This window comes from Peromyscus eremicus, chromosome X (genome assembly GCF_949786415.1).
Source record: "Peromyscus eremicus chromosome X, PerEre_H2_v1, whole genome shotgun sequence".
Taxonomy (NCBI): Eukaryota; Metazoa; Chordata; class Mammalia; order Rodentia; family Cricetidae; genus Peromyscus; species Peromyscus eremicus.
Window position 1 is genome coordinate 17,769,536 of NC_081439.1, and position 25,533 is coordinate 17,795,068.

Here is a 25,533-nt window from a genome sequence, read left to right on the forward strand (position 1 = left end):
AATGTCATTGTTTGTGATGGATCTGTTTAAAATGTTTCATCTCTTCTTGGTTTAACTTTCAAAGGTCATATATGTATTATGATATTCATCCGTTTTTTAGGTTTCCATTTTGGTGGAATATAGGTTTTTGAAGAATTTCCTTACAAGAATGTAGATTTCACTTGGTTCTGTTGTAATGTCTTCTTGTACATCTGTAATGTTTTTTTCATTTTGGACTTCTCTTTGCTTTGGTTTATTTGTCTAAAATGTTTCCCCTCTCCAACTGCTGTCAGCAGCATTACCTCAATTCCTGCTCCCTCCTTTCCTCCATGCAGCCTTACCTCAGTTCCTACTCCCCCTTTTCCTCCATGCAGCCTTACCTAAGTTCCTGCTCCCCCTTTTCCTCCATGGAATCCAGTTTGCACTGCCAATACTCTTGGGTGTGGAGACATCCCAGACTTACCAGGTGTCATACCCTTAAAGCAGCAACTATCATTTGCCAAAGGCTCCTTAGATGGGGTGGGATGTTATATTTGCCTTCTCCCTCCATGATGGGATTTGTCTGCTTGAGTTTGTGCAGGTCGTGTGCATACTGCCATAGCTATGGTGAGGTCATATGTACAACTGCTTTGTATTCAGAAAACACCTCTGTATTATATTCACCCACCACCTCTGATCTTAAATTTTTTCTGTCCTCTCTTCTGTGATGATAGGTGAGTCTTGAGAGGGAGAGGTATAATATAGACATCCCATTCAGAGCAAGGCACTCTGCAGTCTCTTTTTTGTGATATAGGCACTTAGAGCTATAAATTTTCCTCTTAGGACTGCCTTCATTGTATGCTATAGATTTTTGTGTTGTGTTTTCATTTTTATTCAGTTTTAGGAATTCTTTAATTTTGTTTTTCATTTCTTCAGTAATTCACTCATTGTTTAGAAGTGTGATTTTCAGTTTCCACAATTATATTCTGTGGTTTCTACTGTTGTTGTTATCTAACTTTAGTCTATTGTGGGCTGATATACCACAGTGAGTGATTTTAATGTTTCCTGTATGTGTAGACATGTTTTGTGTCTCAATATGAGGTCTGCTCAGTGAAAGTTCAATGGGATACCGAGAATAAGGTATACTCTGTGTTTGCACAGAATATCTATAGATATTTGTCAGGTACATTTGATCTAGGATGTCATTTAACCCTCATTTCTCTCTTCATGTTTTGTCTGGATGATTCATCCATTAGAAAAAGGGGTTAGGGCCAGCTCTCATTGGACCAAGAGGTGAGTGACTCTTCTCACACCCAGAGAGTCCTGGCCTTGGACCCAGGCCCTGGGACAGAACCAGTCCCCAGGATCAACCAACAACTCTTTGCCAGTTGCTGGCCAGCAGCAAAAATTCTTGCAGGAAGCCTCCCCCCCCAACACCAAAACCCGCTATGGGCCCCTACAATATACAAGTTCTATGCCATGCCCCAACACCCATCTGCCTGTGACCCCAGTAGCTTTCTGAGGCACAGAAACCAAACAAGCAGCTATAAATTGGCTGAGAGCTCTCATTGGAACAAGAGTAACTTTCTGAAACAGGGAATCCACCAGCCCTCAGACCAAGAGTGGCTTTCTGAGACATAGAATCTGCCAGCTCTCTTTGGACCAAGAGAGGCTTCCTGAGACACAGAATCCAGCAGCTTTCACTGAATCAACAGGCCTCATTAGAAAAAGAGTGGCTCCATAAGCTCCAATTAGACCAAGAGCTAAGATTGGATCCAGAGGGGTCCACTGAGACACAGGCACTACAAGCACAGAGTGGACCAATAACAACTCACACAGACACAGGCACCTCTTATACCTATCAGAGGAAGAGATAGGCAGATGTGAATGCAAAAATACATACAACAACATAACAAGCAATATAGCATCACCAGAACCTAGCCCTTTTCCAACAGCAAGAACTGAACATCACGATGTAGAAGAAGCAGAAGAAAGTGACCATAAAAATAGCTTCATAAAGATGGTAGAGGCATTTCAAGAAAAAAGGGGAAAATCCCTTGAAAAACTATAGGAAAAGACAAACAAAAAAATTGGAAGAAATCAATAAAGAAACTGAGAAAAAGACAAACAAAAAATTGGAGAAATCAAAAAAGAAATAAAGGAAAAGACAAAAATTGGAAAAAATAAATAAATCCCTTAAAGAAAGCCAAGAAAACCATGAAAAGGCAATTAAATATGCGAGGAAAATAGTTCAAGACGTGAAAGGGGAAATAGAAACAATGACGAGGACACAAACAGAGGGAATGCTGGAAATAGAAAATCTGAGTAAACAAACAGGAAACACAGATGCAAGCATAACCAACAGAATACAAGAGATGGAAGAGAGAATCTCTGGTGTAGAGGATACAATAGAGGAAATAGAATCGTCAGTCAAAGAAAATACCAAAGTCAAAAAAGTCATAGCACAGAATGTTCAGGAAATCTGAGACACCATGAAAAAGCCAAACCTAAGAATAATAAGGATAGAAGAAGGAGAAGAATAAAAACTCAAAAGCACAGAAAATACACTCAACAAGATCACAGAAGAAAACTTGCCCAACTTAAAGAAGGAAATAACTATGATGAAACAAGAAGCTTATAGAACACCAAACAGACTAGACCACCCCCAAAAAAAGTCCCCTCACCACGTAATAATTAAACAACTAAACCTACAGAATAAAGAAAAAATATTAAGAGGAGCAAAGGAAAAAGGCCAAGTGACTTATAAAGGCAGACCCATCAGAATAACACCTGACTTCTCAATGGAGACATTGAAAGCCAGAAGGACCGGGACAGATGTAATGCAGACACTAAGAGACCATGGATGCCATCCTAGACTAATATAACCAGCAAAAATTTCTATCACTGTAGACGGAGTGGACAAGACATTCCAAGACAAAACATGATTTAAACAATACCTATGCACAAATCCAGCCCAACAGACAGCACTACAAAGAAAATTCCAACCTAAGAAGGTTAAATACACAAACAAAAACACAGGCAATAGATAACCCCACACACTAAATCCCAAAAAGAGAAATACATGCACACTGCCACCAAAAGATAATAGGAATTAACAATCACTGGTCATTAATATCCCTTATTATCAATGGACTTGATATTCAACTATAAAAAGACACAGGCTAACAATGGATATGAAAGCAGGACCCATCTTTTTGCTGCATACAAGAAAAACACCTCAACTTCAAAGATAGACACTACCTCAGAATAATAGGCTGGGAAAAGACTTTCCAATCAAATGGTCTTAAGAAGCAAGCGGGTGTAGCTATCCTAATATATAACAAAATACACTTCAAACTAAAACCAATACAAAGAGAACGAGAAAGGCATTATATACTCATCATAGGAAAGATCCACCAAGATGAAGTTTCAATTCTGAACATTTATACCACAAACAAAAGGGTATATATATATATATATATATATATATATATATATATATATATATATATATATATATAAATTACTAAATTACACATAAAACCCCACACATAACAGTGGGAGACTTCAAAACCCCACTCTCACTACTGGACAAATCTGCCACATGGAAACTTAACAGAGAAACAAGGGGCTTAACTGATGTTATGACTCAAATGGACTTAATAGATATCTAAAGAACATTCCACCATAAAAAAAAGAATATACCTTCTTATCAGCACTCCATGGAACCTTCTCTAAAATTGACCACATACTCAGTCACAAAGCAAATCTCAACAGAAAAAAAATTGGAATAACCTCCTGTATATTTTCAGATCATCATGGTTTAAAGTTAGATTTCTTAATCATGGTGGGTAATTTTTTGATGTGTTCTTGAAGTCTGTTTGCCAATATTTTATTGAGTATTTTTGCATCAATGTTCATGAGTGATATTTGTCTGTAATTTTCTGTCTTTGTTGCATCTTTGTGTTTTGGGTGTCATGGTAACTGTAGCCTCATAAAAAGAGTTTGGTAATGTTCCTTCTGTTTCTATTGTGTGGGACAATTTGAAGAGTGTTGGAATTAGCTCTTCTTTGAAATTCTGGTAGAATTCTGCCAGAATAAACCAATAACACTTAAGGAAATATAAACAGTCTTTAAAAGTCTCCCAACCAAAAAAAAAAGTCCAGGAAGAGATGGTTTCAGCACAGAATTCTATCAGATCTTCAAAGAAGAGATAATATCAATTCTCCTTAAATTGATCCACAAAGTAGAAACAGAAAGAACGTTACCACACTCCTTCTATGAGGCTACAATTACCCTGATTCCCAAAACAAACAAAGATACAACAAAGAAAGAGAAATACAGACCAATCTCACTCATGAACACTGATGCAAAAATACTCAATAAAACATTGGCAAACAGACTCCAAGAACACATCAAAACAATTATCCACCATGATCAAGAAGGCTTCATCCAAGAGATGCAAGGGTGGCCCAACATATGAAAGTCTGTCAATGTAATACACCATATAAACAAACTGAAAGGAAAAAACACATGATCATCTCACTAGATGCTGAAAAGGCCTTTGACAAAATCCAACACCCCTTCATGATAAAGGTCTTGGAGAGATCAGGAAACATACCTAAACTTAATAAAGGCAATTTACAGCAAGCTAACAGCCAACATCAAAGTAAATGGAGAAACTCAAAGTGATTCCACTAAAATCAGGAACAAGACAAGGCTGTCCACTCTCTCCATACTTATTCAATATGGTACTTGAAGTTCTAGCTAGAGCAATAAGACAACATGAGGAGATCAAGGGGATATAAATTGGAAAGGAAAAGTCAAGCTTTCACTATTTCCCGATGACATGATAGTATACATAAGTGACCACAAAAATTACACCAAGGAACAGCTCAAAAACACCTTCAGCAGTATAGCAGGATACAAGATTAACTCAAAAAATCAGTAGCCCTCCTATATACAAATGACAAATGGGCTGAGAAAGAAATCACAGATACATCACCCTTTACAATAGCCACAAATAATGTAAAATGCCTTGGAGTAACTCTAACTAAACAAGTGAAGGACCAGTGTGACAATAACTTTAAGTCTCTGAAGAAAGAAATTGAAGAAGATCTCAAAAAATGGAAAGAGCTCCCATGCTCATGGATAGGTAGGATTAACGTAGTAAAAATGGCAATCTTACCAAAAGCAGTCTACAGATTCAGTGCACTCCCCATCAAAATCCCAACACAATTCTTCACAGAACTGGAAAGAATAATACTCAACTTCATATGGAAAAACAAAAAACCCAGGATAGCCAAAAGAATCCTGCACAATAAAACAACCTCTGGAAGCATCACGATCCCTGACTTCAAGCTCTACTATAGAGCAACAGTAATAAAAACAGCTTGATACTGACATAAATACCAACATGTGAACAAATGGAACCAAACTGAAGACCCTGACATTAATCCACACACCTATGAACATATGATTTTCGACAAAGAAGCCAAACCTATACAACTGAAAAAAGAAAGCATCTTCAACAAATGGTGCTGGCATAACTGGATGTCAACATATAGAAGACTACAAATAGATCCATATGTATCACTATGCACAAAACTTAAGTCCAAGTGGATCAAAGACCTCAACATAAATCTGGTTACTCTAAACCTGATTGAAGAAAAAGTAGGAAGTAATCTTGAATGCATTAACACCAGAGATCACTTCCTAAATATAACAACAGTAGCACAGACACTGAGAACAACAATTAATAAATAGGACCTCTTGAAACTTAGAAGCTTTTGTAGGGCAAAGGACATGGTCAATAAGACAAAAAGACAGCCTACAGAATGGGAAAAGATCTTCACCAACCCCACATCTGACAGAAAGCTGATCTCCAGAATGTATAAAGAATTCCAGAAATTAGACATCCAAATACCTAACAGTCCAATTAAAAAGTGGGCTACAGAGCTAAACAGAGAATTGTCAACAGAAGAAGCTCAAATGGCTGAAAGACATTTAAGGAATTACTCAACATCCTTAATCATCAGGGAAATGCAAATCAAAACAACTCTGAGATATCATCTTACACCTGTCAGAATGGCTAAGATCAAAAACTCTGAAGACAGGTTATGTTGGAGAGGATGTGGATCAAGGGGAACACTCCTACACTGTTGGTGGGAATGAAAACTTGTACAGCCATTTTGCAAATCAATACTGCACTTTCTTAGAAAATTGGGAATCAACCTCCCTCAAGACCCAGCTATTCCACTCTTGGGCATAAACCCAAGGAATGCTCAATCATACCACAAGGACAAATGCTCAACTATGTTCATAGTAGCATTATTTTTAATATCCAAAACCTGGAAACAATCTAGATGCCCCTCAACTGAAGAATGGATAAAGAAAATGTTGTATATATACACACAATGGAGTACTACTCAGCAGAGAAAAACAATGACATCATGAGGTTTGCAGGCAAATGGATGGAATTAGAAAATATCATCCAGAGTGAAGTAACCCAGACTCAGAAAGACAAACATGGTATGTACTCCCTCATAAGTGGATTCTAGATATAAGGCAAAGGATAACCAGACTGCATCCTACAGCTCCAGGGAGGCTACCTAGTAAAGAGGACAGTAAGAAAGACACAGGGATGACAGAGAAATGGATGAGATCTACATGAGCAAACTGGGAGTAAAGGGAGAGGTAATGGGAGTGAAAGGGTCAGGGAAAGGATTGGGGAGAAGGCTGGCAAATAGGAGGAAGGAGGACAGGGGAATCTGAGAGCTTAGGAGAGCAGAATGTCCCAGCTTGAGCAGGAACAGAGTGTGAGAACAAGAAAAGAGATATCATGGTAAATGAAGACCCCATGGGAATAAGAAGAAGCAGGGTGCTAGAGAGCCCCCAGAAAAACCACAAAGATACCTCCACTATAGACTATGGGCAATGGTCGAGAGAGTGCCTGAGCTGAACTCATCTGGTGATCTGATGGCCGAATACCCTAACTGTCATGATAGAACTCTCATCCAGTGACTGATGGAAGCAGATGCAGAAATCCATGGCCAAACCCCAAGGTGGAGCTCCAGGAGTCTAATCAGTGAGAGAGGAGAGGGATTATATGAGCAAGAGATATTGAGACCATGATTGGAGAAAGCATAGGCACAAATAGCAAAATTAACAGAAATACATGAACTATGAGCCAATAGCTAAGGAGCCCCAAGTAACTGGACCAGGCCCTCTGGATAAGTGAGACAGTTGAATAGTTTGAACTGTTTAGGAGGACCCCAGGTGGTGGAACCGGGACCTGTCCTTGGTGTATGAGCTGGCTTTTTGGAACCTAAGGCCTAAGCTGAGAAACTTTGCTCAGCCTTGGTGTAGGGAGGAGGGGACTGGACCGGCCTCAACTGAATCTACCAGGCTGGGCTGACTCCACAGGGGAGAACTTTTCCTGGATGAGGTGAGAATTGGGGGGTGGATTAGGGGGAAGGCTGGCAGATGGGAGGAGGGAGGATGGGGGAATCCGTGGCTGATATGTAAAATTAAATTAATTACTATGTTAGTTCTGCCTATCCATGAGCATGGGAGATCTTTCCATTTTCTGACATCTTCTTCAATTTCTTTTTTCAGGGACTTAAAGTTCTTGTCATATAGGTCCTTCACTTGCTTGGTTAGTATTACCCCAAGGTATTTTATGTCATTTGTGGCTATAGTAAAGGGTGATGTATCTCTGATTTCCTTCTCCGCTTTTTTGTCCATTGTATATAGGAGGGCTACTGATTTTTTGGAGTTGATCTTGTATCCTGCTATGTTGCTGAAGGTGTTTATAAGCTGTATCAGTTCCTTGGTGGAATCTTTGGGGTTGCTCAAGTATACTATCATGTCATCTGCAAATAGGGAAAGCTTGACTTCTTCCTTTCCAATTTGTATCCCCTTAATCTCCTTATGTTGTCTTATTGCTCTGGCTAGAACTTCAAGTACTATATTGAATAAGTATGGGGAGAGCGGACAGCCTTGCCTCGTTCCTGATTTTAGTGGAATTGCTTTGAGTTTCTCTCCATTTAATTTGATGTTGGCTGTTGGCTTGCTGTAAATTGCCTTTATTATGTTTAGGTATGTTCCCTGTACTCCTGATCGCTCCAAGACCTTTATCATGAAGGGGTATTGGATTTTGTCAAATGCCTTTTCAGCATCTAGTGAGATGATCATGTGGTTTTTTCTTTGAGTTTGTTTATATGGTGTATCACATTGACAGACTTTCGTATGTTGAACCATCCTTGCATCCCTGGAATGAATCCTACTTGATCATGGTGGATAATTGTTTTGATGTGGTCTTGGAGTCTGTTTGCCAGTATTTTATTGAGTATTTTTGCATCAATGTTCATGAGGGAGATCGGTCTGTAGTTCTCTTTCTTTGTTGTATCCTTGTTTGGTTTGGGAATCAGGGTAATTGTAGCCTCATAGAAGGAGTTTGGTAATGTTCCTTCTGTTTCTATTGTATGGAACAATTTAGAGAGTATTGGTATTAACTCTTCTTTGAAGATCTGGTAGAATTCTGCACTGAAACCATCTGGTCCTGGGCTTTTTTTGGTTGGGAGACTTTCAATGACTGTTTCTGTTTCATTAGGGGTTATTGGACTATTTAAATAGTTTATCTGGTCTTGATTTAATTTAGGTATGTGGTACCTATCCAGAAAATTATCCATTTCTTTTAGGTTTTCCAGTTTTGTGGAATAGAGGTTTTTGAAGTATGACCTGATGATTCTCTGGATTTCCTCAATGTCTGTTGTTATGTCCCCCTTTTCATTTCTGATTTTGTTGATTTGGATGCTCTCTCTCTGTCTTTTGGTTAGTTTGGATAAGGGCTTGTCTATCTTGTTGATTTTCTCAAAGAACCAACTCTTTGTTTCATTAATTTTTTGTATTGTTCTCTTTGTTTCTATTTTATTGATTTCAGCTCTCACTTTGATAATTTCCTGGCATCTATTTTTCCTGGGAGACTTTGCTTCTTCCTGTTCTAGAACTTTCAGGTGTGCTGTTAAGTCACTAGTGTGAGATTTCTCCAGCTTATTTATGTGGGAGTTTAGTGCTATGAATTTCCCTCTTAGTACTGCTTTCATAGTGTCCCATAGGTTTGGATATGTGGTGTCTTCATTTTCGTTGATCTCTAGGAAGTCTTTAATTTCTTTCTTTATTTCTTCCTTAACCCATTGGTGATTCAGGTGGGTATTGTTCAGTTTCCATGAGATTGTAGGTTTTCTGTAGTTTTTGTTGTTGTTGAAATCCAACTTTAGACCATGGTGGTCTGATAGAACACAGGAGGTTATTCTAATTGTTTTGTATCTGTTTAGATTTGCTTTGTGACCAAGTATGTGGTCGATTTTAGAGAAGGTTCCATGGGGTGCTGAGAAGAAGGTATATTCTTTTTTGTTAGGATGGAATGTTCTGTAGATGTTGATTAAGTCCATTTGAGTCATGACATCAGTTAAGTCCTTTATTTCTCTGTTAAGTTTCGATTTGGGGGATCTGTCCAGTGGTGAAAGTGGGGTGTTGAGGTCTCCCACTATTAATGTGTGGGGTTTTATATGTGATTTAAGCTTTAATAATGTTTCTTTTACATATGTGGGTGCCCTTGTGTTTGGGGCATAAATGTTCAGAATTGAGACTTCATCTTGGTGGATCTTTCCTGTAATGAGTATGTAATGCCCTTCTTGATCTCTTTTGATTGATTTTAGTTTGAAGTCTATTTTGCTGGATATCAGGATGGCTACACCCGCTTGAGATCTACATGAACAGCCTGGACATGAGTGGGGGTAGTGAAGGGCGAGGGTCGATGGAAAGAGAGCTTGGGGGAGCGGGAGATCCCAGCTGGATCAACAACAGAGAGGGAGAACAAGGAATAGGAGACCATGGTAAATGAAGACCACATGAGAATAGGAAGAAACAAAGTGCTAGAGAGGCCCACAGAAATCCACAAAGATACCCCCACAACAGACTGCTGGCAATGGTCGAGAGACAGTCCGAACTGACCTACTCTGGTGATGGGATGGCCAAACACCCTAATTGTCGTGCTAGAAACCTCATCCAACTACTGAGGGATCTGGATGCAGAGATCCATGACTAGGCCCCAGGTGGATCTCTGGGAGTCCAATTAGCGAGAATGAGGAGGGTTTATATGAGCGAGAATTGTTGAGACCAAGGTCGGATAAAGCACAGAGACAAATAGCCAAACGAACGGAAACACATGAAATATGAACCAATGGCTGAGGGGTCACCAACTGGATCAGGCCCTCTGAGTGGGTGAGACAGTTGATTGGCCTGATCTGTTTGGGAGGCATCCAGGCAGTGGGACCGGGTCCTGTGCTCATTGCATGAGTTGGCTGTTTGAAACCTGGGGCCTCTGCAGGGTCCCTTGGCTCGGCATGGGAGGAGGGGACTGGACCTACCTGGACTGAGTCCACCAGGTTGATCCCAGTCTGTGGAGAAGGCTTTGCCCTGGAGGAGATTGGAATGGGGGGCGGGCTGGGGGGAAGGTGAGGGGGGCGGGAGGGGGGAGAACAAGGGAACCTGTGGCTGATATGTAGAACTGAATTGTATTGCAAAATAAAAATTAAAAAAAATAAAAATAAAAAAAATAAAATAAAATAAAATAAATAAAAAAATTAAATTAATTATAAAATATAAATATTTTTAAAAAACACTCAGTAAAATTTTGACCAACAGACTCCTAGACACATCAAAAAAATTATCCACCATGATCAAGAAGGCTTCATCCAAGAGATGCAAATTTGGTTCAACATACAAAAATCTGTCAAAGTAATACACCATATAAACAAACTGAAAGAAAAAAAACACTCGATCGTTTTACTAGATGCTGAAAAGGCCTTTGACAAAATCCAACACCGCTTCATGATAAAGGTCTTGGAGAGATCAGGAATACAGGAAACATACTTAAATATAATAAAAGCAATTTACAGCAAGCCAACAGTCAACATCAAAGTAAATAGAGAGAAACTCAGAGCGATTCCACTAAAATCAGGAACAAGACAAGGCTGTCCACTCTTCCCATATTTATTCAATGTAGTACTTGAAGTTCTAGCTAAAGCAATAAGACAGCAAAAGTAGATCAAGGGGATACAAATTGGAAAAGAAGAAGTCAAACTTTCACTATTTCCAAATGATATGATAGTATACATAAGTGACCACAAAAATTCGACCAAGGAACTCCTACCACTGATAAACCCCTTCAGTAATGTGGCAGAATACAAGATTAACTCAAAAAGAATCAGAGGCCCTCCTATATACAAATGGGCTGAGAAAGAAATCAGAGAAACATAGTAAAAATGGCAATCTTACCAAAAGCAGTCTACAGATTCAATGCACTCCCCATCAAAATCCCAACACAATTCTTCACAGACCTGGAAAGAACAACACTCAACTTCATATGGAAAAACAAAAATCCCAGGATAGCCAAAAGAATTCTGTGCAATAAAACAACCTCTGGAGGCATCACGATCCCTGACTTCAAGCTCTACTATAGAGCAACAGTAATAAAAACAGCTTGGTACTGGCATAAAAACCAACATGTGGTGTAGATGTAACCGACCGTCTTATTAAATAAGAAACACAGAACCAATGCAAAGAAGAAAGCCGAGAGATCAGAGCTAAGAGCCTTACCCGCCTACTGCAGCTAGCCTCTTCAGCCAAGAGCCCTCTCCAAAAGAGACCTGCTTTCTGTCTGTCTTCATATACACTTTCTGTTCTGCCTTCTCATTGGTTGTAAACCCAACCACATGACTGCCTCGTCACTGCCTGTCTGTACAGACCTCCAGACACACATTGGAGCATGTGTCTCCAATGCTGGCTGTATCCTTGAACACACAGAGATCTACCTAGCTCTGCCTACCAAGTGCTGGGATTAAAGGCATATACCATGAACACCCAGCTCTGCTATGGCTTGCTATTAGCTCTGACCCCTGGGCAACTTTATTTACTAACATACAATTAAAATCACATTTCAGTACAAATAAAATACCGCCATAATGTGGACCAATGGAACCAAACTGAAGACCCTGACATTAATCCACACACCTATGAACATATGATTTTGGACAAAGAAGCCAAAACTGTACAATGGAAAAAAAGAAAGCATCTTCAACAAATGGTGCTGGCATAACTGGATGTCAACACGTAGAAGACTGCAAATAGATCCATATCTGTCACCATGCACAAAACTTAAGTCCAAGTGGATCAAAGACATTACCAATAAATCCAATTAGCCTGAACCTGATTGAAGAGAAAGTAGGAAGCAGTCTTGAATGCATTCACACCAGAGATCATTTCCTAAATATAACAACAGTAGCACAGACACTGAGAACAACAATTAATAAATGGGACCTCTTGAAACTTAGAAGCTTTTGTAGGGCAAAGGACATGGTCAATAAGACAAAATGACAGCCTGCAGGAAAGATGAGCAAAGATATTCACCAACCCCACATCTGACAGAAGGCTGATCTCCAGAATGTATAAGGAACTCATGACACTAGACATCAAAATACCTAACAGTCCAATTAAAAAGTGGGCTATAGAATGAAACAGAGAATTGTCAACAGAAGAAGCTCAAATGGCTGAAAGACATTTAAGGAATTACTCAACATCCTTAGTCATAAGGAAAATGCAAATCAAAACAACTCTGAGATACCATCTTACACCCATCAGAATGGCTAAGATCAAAAACCCTGAAGACAGGTTATGTTGGAGAGGATGTGGATCAAGGGGAACAGTCCTACACTGTTGGTGGGAATGAAAACTTGTACAGCCATTTTGTAAATCTATACGGCACTTTCTTAGAAAATTGGGAATCAACCTCCCTCAAGACCCAGCTATTCCACTCTTGGGCATATACCCAAGGAATGCTCAATCATACCGCAAGGACACATGCTCAACTATGTTCATAGTAGCATTATTTCTAATATACAGGACCTGGAAACAATCTAGATGCCCCTCAACTGAAGAATGGATAAAGAAAATGTTGTATATATACACACAATGGAGTACTACTCAGCAGAGAAAAACAATGACATCATGAGGTTTGCAGGCAAATGGATGGAATTAGAAACTATCATCCAGAGTGAAGTAACCCAGACTTAGAAAGACAAACATGGTATGTACTCCCTCATAAGTGGATACTAGATATAAGGCAAAGGATAACCAGACTGCATCCTACAGCTCCAGGGAGGCTAGCTAGTAAGGAGGACTGCTGTGGGATGGTCTGTATGGCAAATGTGTTGCTGATTAGTCAATAAAACACTGATTGGCCATTGGCTAGGCAGGAAGTGTAGGCGGGACAAGGAGGAGAATAAACATGGAAAGTGGAAGGCTGACTCAGAGAGACACTGCCAGCGGCCACCAGGACAAACAGCATATGAAGATGCCAGTAAGCCACGAGCCATGTGGCAAAGTATAGATTTATAGAAATGGATTAATTTGAGCTGTAGGAACAGTTAGCAAGAAGCCTGCCACGGCCATACAGTTTGTAACCAATATAAGTCTCTGTGTTTACTTGGTCGGGTCTGAGTGGCTGTGGGACTGGCAGGTGAGAGAGATTTGTCCTGACTGTGGGCCAGGCAGGAAAACTCTAGCTAGAGAGGACCCTAGAAAAGACACAAGGATCGCCAAGCAACAGAGAAATGAATGAGAACTACATGAGCAAACTGGTGGTTAGAGGGGTAATGGAGGGCAAGAGATGGGAAAATGAGAATTTAGGGGAGTGGGAGGTTCAATCTGGATCAGGAACAGAGTGGGAGAACAAGGAAAGAGCTACCATGATAAATGAAGGCACCATGGGAATAGGGAGAAGCAGAGTGCTAGGGAGGTCCCTAGGAATCCACAAAGATAACTCCACCATAGACTACTGGCAATGATTGAGAGGGTGCCTGAGCTGACCTACTCTGGTGTTTAGATGGCTGAATACCCTAACTGTCATCATAGAACCCTCATCCAGTGACTGATGGAAGCTGATGCAGAGATCCACACCCGGGTCCCAGGCAGAGCTCCAGGAGTCCAATCGAAGAGAGAGAGGAGGGATTATATGAGCAAGTGATATTGAGACCATGACTGGAAAAAGTACATACCAGTCAAACTAGGGGAGACACATAAACTGTTCACCAATAGCTGAGGAGCCCCCATGGTACTGTATTAGGCCACCTGGATAAGTGAGACAGTTGTTTGGCTTGAACTGTTTGGAGGGCCCCCAGGCTGTGGGACTGGCACCTGTTGCTCATGCATGAGCCAGCTTTTTGGAGCCTAGTGCCTATGGTGAGACACTTTGTGCATCCTTGGTGCAAGGAGGAGGAGCTCGGACTTGCCTCAATGGAGTGTACTGGGCTCTGCTTACTCCCTATGGGAGACCTTGCCTTGGAGGATGTGGGATTGGGGGGTATGTTGGGTGGGAAGCCTGGGAGGGTGGGAGGAGGGAAGAGGAGGAATCTGTGGTTGACATGTAAAATGAATAGAAAATCCTGTTTTTTAAATGCAGGAAACTAGTTCCTTAAAAAAAAAAAAGCCATTTTCACATTTTTCTCTTCTCTCCTCACTCTTTTCTTCTGCTTCATTTTGAGTATGTATCTACAGTATGAGAGGTTCTCAAATTTTAACCATTCTAAGAAGGATTACTGGATATATATTTATAATCACCTGCGTAACTAGGTGACAGCCATTTCTGGGGAAACTTTTGATTTTTGTTTGGTTTTGTTTGTAAATTGATACAAGTTAATCTGGCAGGAGGAACCCCAGTTAATAAAATGCCTTCTTCTGATTGCCTACAGGCAATCCTATAGGGAATTTCTTGATTAATGATTGATACAGGAGGACCTAACTCACTGGGCAATGTCACCTCTGGGTGTCTGGTCCTGGAAGGTGTGAAAAAGGAAGCTGAGCAAGCTGAGCAAGCTGTGGGAAGGAGCCAGTATGCAGTGACTTCTGCTTCATTTAGTGCCTGCCTCCAGTTTCCTGCCTGGAGTTCCTGTCCTGACCTCTTTTGATGATGGACTATGATGTGGAAATATAAGCCACATAAACCATTGCCTCTCCAAGTTGCTTTTGGTAAACAAAATTTCCCAAGATTTGAGTAACTATGGACTTCCCATATCTAATCTGTTTCTGTATCTAAGAGGTTTATGGAAGCAAGGTGGCACCATACACTCCAGTGAAGATATTTTGCTTTTATAATTGAATGTCTTTCTTCCCTTCCACTATGGCACTATTTTTTCTTTTGTTTTCATCAATTATTTTTTTTGTAAAGCCGCCGGAAATTATAACAATGAATTCATGCATAAATTCAAAAGTAAATTACTTTTTTAAAAGGCTATTAACACATCAGAGGGCTGTTTAAAATTCTGGTCCATTATGACTGCATATTCATTGGTCATAGTCCACCATTCAGCCTTAGTAGCCATGGGAACAAGAATTTTTAAAGTGAGTTACTTCTCTGACAACTAGCAGTCACTTACCTTCGTAGAAGAGAAAAAGAGGCAAGTATTTTTCATTTCCAGGTGGTTTTATTAATCACATTCAATTTCACAGGACACAGAATACCAGAGAGGGCCATTGACACGTGATTATATGTGTAAGTCTTGCTGAATATCATAAGTGCCTGGAAGCCCTGTGTGTGACTACAGGAAGCCAGGGAGCTGCACTGCTGTCTGTGTAGCTCCCTGAAGTTGAGTGTATGAATTAGCTTTTCTGTGTTGTTTCCTTAACTACAAAATGGGGAAAATGATTGGGTGGGTAACATTGCAGGGTCAGTAATAGCAGATGTACCAATATTCCTGAAGTGTTTAAATGAGACTCCAACTAAGCCAAGATCAGGAGGAGAATGGAAAGGATTGTGGGATCCAGGGGTTGGGGAGACACTGCTCTGAGCTGGTGTCTGCCTAACAGAACTTCTTTTTCTGAAGGTGTTTCTGTTCTTCCTCTGACTCCATTTAAGGGCATTTCCTATTATTGAGAAGACCATCTGTGGTCTTGCCACCTTCCAAATGAATCTACTTACCCAGAATACACAAAGGTAAAAACCTTACATTACATGGAGGCTTTCATATATGGTCTTTATGAAACACAGGAATCCACTCCATGGCTTTCAAACATAGGCAGAAACAGATCCTGAGAAGCTAGCTCAGTGTTTTGGAACAACAGCAATCTTCATCCTGTTTCCGCTTCTTCCATAAAGCTCCACATTTCTGTAGTCCACTGCCTCTAACATGTCTTGGCAATTAAGATGATGTGGACAGAGTGTTACCAAAGCTACTATCAATTGAAGACCCATCTTGCTGATGGAACTTCCTTAGTAGAACAGCTACTGACTCCACTAAGATAGGAAGTACATTTCATAGAGACTATGAAGCCAAGCATAGCTGGTAGGGAAGGTTTCCTAGCAAGAGATCCTGTTTGTAGGTCCCTCAAACATTCTTCAGGGACAGTGGTAATGACATTATCCACATGTCTAGTGAGTTAGTGACTTTGCCTCCTTCCTTTCTGATAAATTATCATCCCTCAGGTTATAGGTTTTTTTTCATGAGTGACAGTACATCTGAGGGTTTGAATTGATGAGTGATTTAAATAAGTTTGTGCAGAGAGTTAATGTGGAGTCTTAGTTTTTTTATTAAGAAAATTTTTTCATTCATTTTACACATCAATCAAAGATCCCCCTCTTTCCTTCTCCTGCCCCCCAGCCTCCTCTTCCGACCCATCCCCACTCCCTCCCACAAGAAGGCAAGGCCTCCCATGTGGAGGTACATTCAGTAGAGGCAAGTCCAAGCCCTTTCCCCTATCTCAAGGTTGTACAAGGTGTCCCATGATAGGTAGTGGAATCCACAAAGTCCACTCAAGCAACAGAGATGGATTCTGATCCTACTGCCAGGGGCCCTCCCAAGCAGAACAAGCTACACAACTGTCTCACCATGCAAAGGGCCTAGTCCAGTCCCATGTAGGCTCCACAGTCATTGATCCAATTTTCATGAGTACTTTCTAGTTTGGTTTGGTTGTCCCTGCATGTTACCCCATCATGATCCTGATGCACTTGCTCATAGAATCCCTCTTCTCTCTCTTTGACTGGACTCCTGGAGCTCTGTCTAGTAGTGGTTGGCTGTAGATCTCTGCATCTGCTTCCATCAATCATTGGAGAAAAGTTCTGTGATGACAGTTAGGGTATTCATCGGTCTGATCTCTGGGGCAAGCCAGTTCAGTTCGGGCACCCTCTCCACTATTTCTAGTAGCCCAGGCTGGGGAAATCCATGGGGATTCCTGGCAACTTCCTTAGCACCAGGGTTTTCGCTATACCCATGATCTCTCTCACTATCATGTATCTATTTCATTGCATTTCTCCTCCCTTCTTTTTCAAGTTCAATCATCCCATTCCCTTATGCTCTTATCCCTTATCATCCATTGCCCAACCCTCATCCCCAGTTTACTCATGGTGATCTCATCTATTTCCCCTTCCCAGAGCAGTCCATGCTTCACTCTTTGGGTCTTCCCTGTTAGTTAGCTTCTCTGGAGTTGTGTGTTACCTGATTACCCTTTGCTTTATATCTAGTATCCACTTATGAGTGGGTTCATACCATGTTTGTCCTTCTGAGACTGGGTTACCTCACTCAGGATGATATTTTCTAGTTCTGTCCATTTGCCTGTAAATTTCATGATGTCATTGTTTTTATCTGCAGAGTGGATGAATGGATAAAGAATGGATCTAGATGCTCCTCAACTGGAAGAATATATATGTAACACATTTTTTTTTTATCCATTCTTCCAGTTGAGGAGCATCTAGGTTGTTTTCAGGTTCTGGCTATTACAAATAATGTTGCCATGAACATAGTTGAGCATGTGTCCTTGCAGTATTATTGAGTATTCCTTGGGTGTATGCTCAAGAGTGGTATAGTTGGGTCTTGAGGTAGATCGATTCCCAATTTTCTGAAAAACTGTCATACTAATTTCCAAAGTGGCTATACCAGTTTACACTCCCACCAACAGTGGAGGAGTGTTCCCCTTGATCCACATCCTCTAAACATAAGCTGTCTTCAGTATTTTTTATCTTAGCCATTCTGACAGGTGTTAAGATGGTATCTCAGAGTCGTTTTGATTTGCATCTCCCTGATGACTAAGGATATTGAGCAGTTATTTAAATGTCTTTCAGTCATTTGAGATTCTTCCTTTGTTTAGCTCTATAGCCCATTTTTAATTGAATTGATTGTTATTTTGATGTCTACTTTCTTGAGTTCTTTATATATTTTGGAGATCAGCCCTCTGTCAGATGTGGAGTTGGTGAAAAATTTTTCCCATTCTGTAGGCTGTCATTTTGACTTACTTAGTGTGTTCATGGCCTTACAGAAGCTTCTTAGTTTCAGGAGGTCCAATTTATTAATTGTTGTTCTCAGTGTATGTGCTACTGGTATTATATTTAGGAAGTGGTCTCCTATGAGAATGTGTTCAACAATATTTCCTACTTTCTCTTCTATCAGGTTCAGTGTAACTGTCTTTGTATTGAGGTCTTTGATCCACTTGCACTTGAGTTTTTTGCATGGTGATAGATGTGGATCTATTTGCATTCTTCTTCATGTTGGCATTCAGTTATGCCAGCACCATTTATTGAAGATGCTTTCCTTTTTCCATTGTACAGTTTTGGCTTCTCAGCCATTTTATCATTCATATGTAGAAGGGCTAGTGATTTTTTGAGTTAATCTAGTATTCTTCCATATTACTGAAGATGTTTACCAGCTCTAGGTGTTCCCTGGTGGAATTTTTGGGGTCACTTATGTATACTATCATATCATCTGCAAATGGTGAAAGTTTGAATTCTTCCTTTTCAGTTTATATTCCCTTGATCTCCTTTTGCTGTCTCATTGCTCTAGTAGAACTTCAAGTAGCATATTAAATAAACATGGGGAGAGTGTCTTTTTCCTGATTTGGTGGAATCACTTTGAGTTTCTCTCCATTTAATTTGATGTTGGCAGTTGGCTTGCTGTAAATTGTCTTTATTATGTTTAGGTATGTTCTCTGTATTCCTGATCTCCCCAGATATTTTTCCTGAAGGGTTGTTTGATTTTGTCAGAGGCCTTTTCAGCATCTAATGAAACGATCATGTGGTTTTTTTTTTTTCAGTTTGTTTATATGCTGTATTACTTTGACAGACTTTCCCATGTTGAACCATTCTTGCATCTCTGGGATAAAGCCTACTTGACCATGGTGGGTAATGTTTTTGATGTGTTGTTGGAATAGATTTGCCAATATTTTATTGAGTATTTTTGCATCAATGTTCATGAGGGAAATTGGTCTGTAATTTAATTTCTTTGTTGCATCTTTGTGTGGCTTGGGAATCAGAGTAACTGTAGCCTCATAAAAGGAGTTTTGTAACGTTCATTCTGTTTCTCTTCTGTAGAATAATTTGAAGAGTGTTGGTATTAACTCTTCTTTGAAGATCTGGTAGAATTCTGTATTGAAACCATCTGGTCCTGTGCTTCTTTTGCTTGGGAGAATTTCAATGACTGCTTCTATTTCCTGAGGTGTTATTGGTCTATTTAAATTTTTATCTGGTATTGATTTAACTTTGGTGTGTGGAACCTATCCAGATAATTGTCTAATTCTTTTAGATTTTCCAATTTTGTGGAGTACACGTTTTTGAACTATGACTTGATGATTCTCTGGAATTCCTCCTTGTCAGTTATTATAACTCCCTTTTCATTTCTGATTTTGTTAATTTGGAGTCTCTCTCTCTCTCTCTCTCTCTCTCTCTCTCTCTCTCTCTCTCTCTCTCTCTCTCTCTGCCTTTTGGTTAGTGTGGATAAGGGCTTGTCTATCTTGTTGATTTTCTCAAAGAACCAACTCTGTTTCATTGATTCTCTGTATTGTTCTCTTTATTTCAATTTTATTGATTTCAGCTATCAATTTGATTATTTCCTGGCATCTATTCCTCCTGGGAGACTTTGCTTCTTTTTGTTCTAGAGCTTTTAGGTGTGCTGTTAAGTCACTAGTGTGAGATTTCTCCAACGTCTTTATGTGGGCATTTAGTGCTATGAATTTCCTTCTTAGGACTACTTTCATAGTGTCTCATAAGTTTGTGTATGTTGTGTCTTCATTTTCATTGACTTTTAGGAAGTTTTTAATTTATTTCTTTAATTCTTCCTCGACCCATTGGTGATTCAATTGAGCATTATTCAGTTTCCATGAGATTGTAGGCTTTCTGTAATTTTTGATGTTGTTGAAATCTAACATCAAGTCATGGTGGTCTGATGGAATATAGGTGGTTATTCCAATTTTTTTGTGTCTGTTGAGATTTGTTTTGTGACCGAGTATCTGGTTGATTTTAGAGAAGGTTCTATGGTGTGCTGAGAAGAAGGTGTATTCTTTTGTGTTAGGTTGGAATGTTCTGTAGATATAAAGTCCATTTGAGTCATAGCATCTGTTAGGTCCCTTATTTCTGTTTTAAGTTTTGATCTGACAGATCTACCCCGTGATGAGAGTGGGGTGTTGAAGTGTCTCACTATTAATGTGTGGGGTTTGATGTATGATTTAAGCTTTAGTAATGTTTCTTTTACATATGTGGACGTCCTTGTATTTGGAGCATAAATGCTCAGAATTGAAACTTCATCTTGGAGGATCTTTCCTGTGATGAGTATGTAATGTTGTTCTTGATGTCTCCTGATTTATTTTAGTTTGAAGTCTATTTTATTAGATATTAAGAGAGCTACACCAGCTTGCTTCTTAAGTCCATTTGATTGGAAAGACTTTTCCCACCCTTTTACTCTGAGGTAGTGTCTGTGTTTAAAGTTGAGGTGTGTTTCTTGTATGCAGCACAAAGATGGGTCCTGCTTTCATATCCATTCTGTTAGCCTGTGTCTTTTTATAGATGAATTAAGACCATTGATATTAAGGGATATTATTGACCAGTGATTGTTAGTTCTATTATTGTTTGGTGGTACTATGTGTATATTTATCTCCTTTGGGATTTACTGTTGTGAGATTATCTATTGTCTGTGTTTTTATGGGTGTATCTGAATTTCCTTAGGTTGGAATTTTCCTTCTAGTGCTTTCTGTAGGGCTGGATTTGTGGATAGGTATTGTTTAAATCTGGGTTTGTGTTGGAATGTCTTGTTCACTCTGTCTATGGTGACTGAAAGTTTTGCTGGACATATCAGTATAGGCTGGCATCCATGGTCTCTTAGTGTCTGCATTACATCTGTCAAGGACCTCTGGCTTTCAAAGTCTCCATTGAGAAGTAGATTGTTATTTTGATGAGTCTGTCTTTATAAATCACTTGGCCTTTTTTCCTTTACTGCTCTTATATTTTTTCTTTATTCTCTATGTTTAGTTGTTCAATTATTATATGCCAAGGGGACTTTTTGGGGTGTCCAATCTGTTTGGTGTTCTATAATCTTGTATCTGCCTAGGTTTTTCCTTCTTTAGGTTGGGAAATTTTCTTCCATTATTTTGTTGAATATATTTTCTGTGCCTTTGCGTTATTATTCTTCTCCTTCTTCTATACCTACTATTCTTAGGTTTGGTCTTTTCATGGTGTCCTAGATTTCCTGGACATATTGTATTATGCCTTTTTTGGCTTTGGTGTTTTCTTTGACTGATAAATCTATTTCCTCTATTGTATCTTCTACATTAGAGATTCTCTCTTCCATCTCTTGTATTCTGTTGGTTATGCTTACATCTGTGTTTCCTCTTTGTTTACTCAGATTTTCTATTTCCAGCATTCCCCTTGTTTGTATCTTCTTCATTGTTTCTGTTTCAAATTTCAGATCTTGAACTGTTTCCCTCACGTGTTTAATTTCTTTTTCATGGTTTTCCTGGCTTTCTTTAATGGATTTATTGATTTATTCCATTTATTTTTGTTTGTCTTTTCCTCAATTTCTTCTTTGGTTTCTTCTAATTTTTTGGTTGTCTTTTCCTCAGTTTCTTTAAGGGAATTTTTCATTTTTTCTTTAAAGACCTCTATCATCTTCATGAAGCTATTTTTCAGGTCACTTTCTTCTGCTTCTTCTACATTGTGATGCTTAGGTCTTATTGTTGGAGGAGAGCTAGGTTCTGTTGATGCTATATTGCTCTTTATGTTGTTGTATGTATTTTTCCATTGACATCTGCTGATCTATTCCTCTAATAGGTGCAAGAGGTGCCTGTGTCTGAGCGAGTTGCTATTGGTCCACTCTGTGCCTGTTGTGTCTGTGTCTCAGGGAGTCCCTTTGGTCCCAATCTTATCTCTTGGTCTAAATGGAGCTGACAGGTTCTCAATCTCATGGAGGTGCACTTGACCCAATGCAAGCTAGTTGATTCTGTGACTCAGGTAGTCGCTCTTGGTCTTCTCAGGGCTTCTGGTCCAGTCAGAAATGGTGGATTCTGTGTCTCAGGAAGCCACTCTTGATCCAATGGGAGCTGGCAGATTCCTTGTCTCAGGAAGTTACAGGGGTCACAGACAGATGGATATTGGGGTAGGGCTTGGGTATTGCAGATTGCAGGGTCCAGTGGGGGAGTTTTTGTGGGGGAGCCTAGCTGCGGGGAGTTTTTCCTGCTGGCCAGCATCTGGGGCAGAGTTGGCTGGGGGTTCCTGGGGACTGGCTGTGTCTCAGGGCCTGGGTCGCATAGGCAGGACTCCCTGGGAAGGAGGGGAGTTACTCACCTCTTGATCCAATGGTAGCTTGCAGATTCCTTGTGTCAGAAATTTACTGGGGTAACAGGCAGATGGGTATTTGCACAGGGCTTGCGTCCTCTAGATTGCAGGTCTGTTGGGTGGGGGGGTTGATGGGGGAGCCTGGTTGTAGGGAGTTTTATCTGCTGGCCAGCAGCTCATGGAATCTTAGTTTTGTGTTCAGAGAAAATATTTGAGTAAGTGATGAGCAAATGATGGAAATATCCATGAATCCTCATGTTTTACACAGAGATTTTAGTTTTCTTATGCTGAGAAATGAGTTCACGATCTTATTCATCTTAGGTAATCACTATAACACTAAGCTATATCCCCATCCCAAATACCTACATGTCTTGAAAGTCATTCTCAATCTAGCTTTAATTATGAGATTATATGTAGTTCTTGATATGTAGTTCTTGTTTTTTTTAAAAATAGTAATTACATTTCAGAAAAGTACTAATAAAGAAAGACAGTGTACACTACTCCATTGATCTACCTTGAGTTCTTTATTTGGTATGTGTCTTTTGGGTTAGTATAACTTTGTGAATAAATATATGCCTATATGTATACATATATGTATATGCTTGTATGCACATGTGTGCACTATGAATGACATTCTCACATGATTGGATATACCATGTGAATTATAGTTTTCATTTTTTTTAAAGATTTATTTATTTATTTATGTATACAGTGTTCTGTCTGCATGTGTCCCTGCAGGCCAGAAGAGGGCACCAGATCTCATTACAGATGGTTGTGAGCCACCATGTGTTTGCTGGGAATTGAACTCAGGACCTCTGAAAAAGCAGCCAGTGCTCTTAACCTCTGAGCCATCTCTCCAGCCCAGTTTTCATTTTTTTGTTTCAGCAGGCCATGTAGGTTAGTTCCTTTTTTAATAGTCATGAGAAGTTTCATCACATTATTTTAGAAGTGATAATTTATTTGAGCATTCCTTTATTTATTACCCTCATTTACATTATTCATAATATTTCCGTATTACAAACAAAGGTGAATAAACATGATATTAGTGTGATATTGCCAACCCCCATCTCACTGTCAATTTCAAGCTCTGAAATACCTGGTCAGCAAATATGAACATTTCAGCATTTGATGGATATTATGAAGTTGTTATCCAAAATATCACATAGTGGCTATTTCCACTATACTCATGGATTTCCAAGCTGTTCTTAGTATTATCTACAGTGTTCAGAATAGTAATCTGCACATAGACCACTGAAACATCTCTATGTGACAACAGGGACAAGGTATGAGAGCTCAGTGCTCTCTAAGCCATGACTCCATCTGTTTTCCTGCCTTCCCTTGTAGTCTCACTGACTCTATTCTTCTTTGATGCCTTCTTCAGATTTGCCAAAATGAAGGAGTACATCTTCAAGTTCAGTGGCCTGATTTGCAGTACAGCAGCTTTGGTGTTCGAAATCATCCTTGCAAACAGCCAATACTGGCGCCTGTGGGAGTTTAACAATGAGGTTGTGCAATTTGTGTCAATTGGACTCTGGGATGCTTATTACACTCAGGAATTTAACATCTCTGGGTCTATGACCAGGATGTTGGTTCACACCCCTCTCAATTCAACCTGGAACGAGTCATCGGAATTTCAGTATTTACAACTCCTGATAGCGTGGGCCATTTTGATGAAACTCCTAGTCCTGATTTTCACTTCAGTGGCCATTAAGGTCAGCTGTCTGGATGACCCATTCATTGAAATCCAACTGTTTTGCTACAAGATGTCTGCCATAATTTTGGCTGTGAGCAGCATTTTTACACTTGTTACTGTGACCTTGAACCACCTGGTTGACATGTATGGGCAAACCACTCTTGATTTTCCACCTGACTTTCCCGTAAAGAAAGAAGACATTAAAAAGAAACACTGCACAACTGTGTTTCCAATGGGTGTCCTGACAGCCACTATGTCACTCTTTGGTGTCATTTTGTTCCTCTATGAGATGATCTCCTTGACAGTACAGAGTCAGGTGAAGGCACTGAGTGCTTCCGAACTGGCTGAGCAAAAGGCCTGAAGTGAGGGCTCTGGCATTTGTAACACCTGCCAGGAGAATCCTTGAAGAAATTGCCCATTTTCACACAGGACTGTGTAATCTCCAACTCATTCCAAATAAAATATCAACTTGGTTTCTGGGGTGTGTCTAAATGTATATCCTCCCTTCCTGTCAAATACACTCCTTTCTTTAAATGTTTTCACATTCTAACCTCTGGGGGTGATGATCATGTCTTTGGATACTGCCAACAAGCAGTAGCAGGCAAGAGTACTGGTGAAATGCAAGTTGCTTAAATAAACATGACATATACAAGGTGAAAGAAGGTTTGTAAGTAAGCTGACACTTCAACACACATACACAAGAACCCCACATTCCTGTGTGGAAACACTTAAGTACTCAGATCTCTGGAGGGTAGAGCTGGATGTCTCAGCCTTGGCACTGCTGGCAGCATGGGATGATATCTTGAAGTAAGAAAGCAATGCTGCACACTGAAGATGCCACTGCCATCTGCAGCCTGTATCTACTAGAAAGCAGTAGCCATCTCCTAATTCTCTGGTTGTGAAGATCAAAAAAGGCCAGGCATCTCCAATGTGCTCTGATGGACCATGTGGTGTGCAGAAGACATGACAGCTTGTCAGAGTTGGTTATCTTGTTTTATCATCTCCACCACTGAGTTCAATCTCACATTATCAGGCTTGATGGCACACACTCTTACACAGTGAACAATCTCACCAACCTCAAGTTTATTGCTATTAAGATACAATATTCTCCCCGTTGTTGCTATAAGATGAAGTTCATTTCATTATGCAAAACAAATTTATTCCATCTTTAAAACAGTCCCATGTTTCTTTGGGAGTCCAGTGTCTTTTTTGGGACTCGACAGGTCTTCAGCAG

General features: G+C 39.8%; 2 protein-coding genes across 2 annotated transcripts in view; one reads left to right on the forward strand and one right to left on the reverse strand.

Moving 5' to 3' along the window:
- The window catches only part of LOC131898808 (uncharacterized), a 398,643-nt gene that overhangs the window by 17,196 nt on the left and 355,914 nt on the right, over nucleotides 1-25,533 (reverse strand). The gene's annotated exons all lie outside the window — the stretch shown is intronic.
- LOC131898811 (uncharacterized) lies at nucleotides 19,097-24,772 on the forward strand. Its single transcript, XM_059250011.1, has 2 exons — nucleotides 19,097-19,182; nucleotides 23,988-24,772. The coding sequence occupies exon 2, from the start codon at nucleotides 23,998-24,000 to the stop codon at nucleotides 24,658-24,660; it is 663 nt and encodes a 220-aa protein (XP_059105994.1). The 5' UTR covers nucleotides 19,097-19,182; nucleotides 23,988-23,997; the 3' UTR covers nucleotides 24,661-24,772.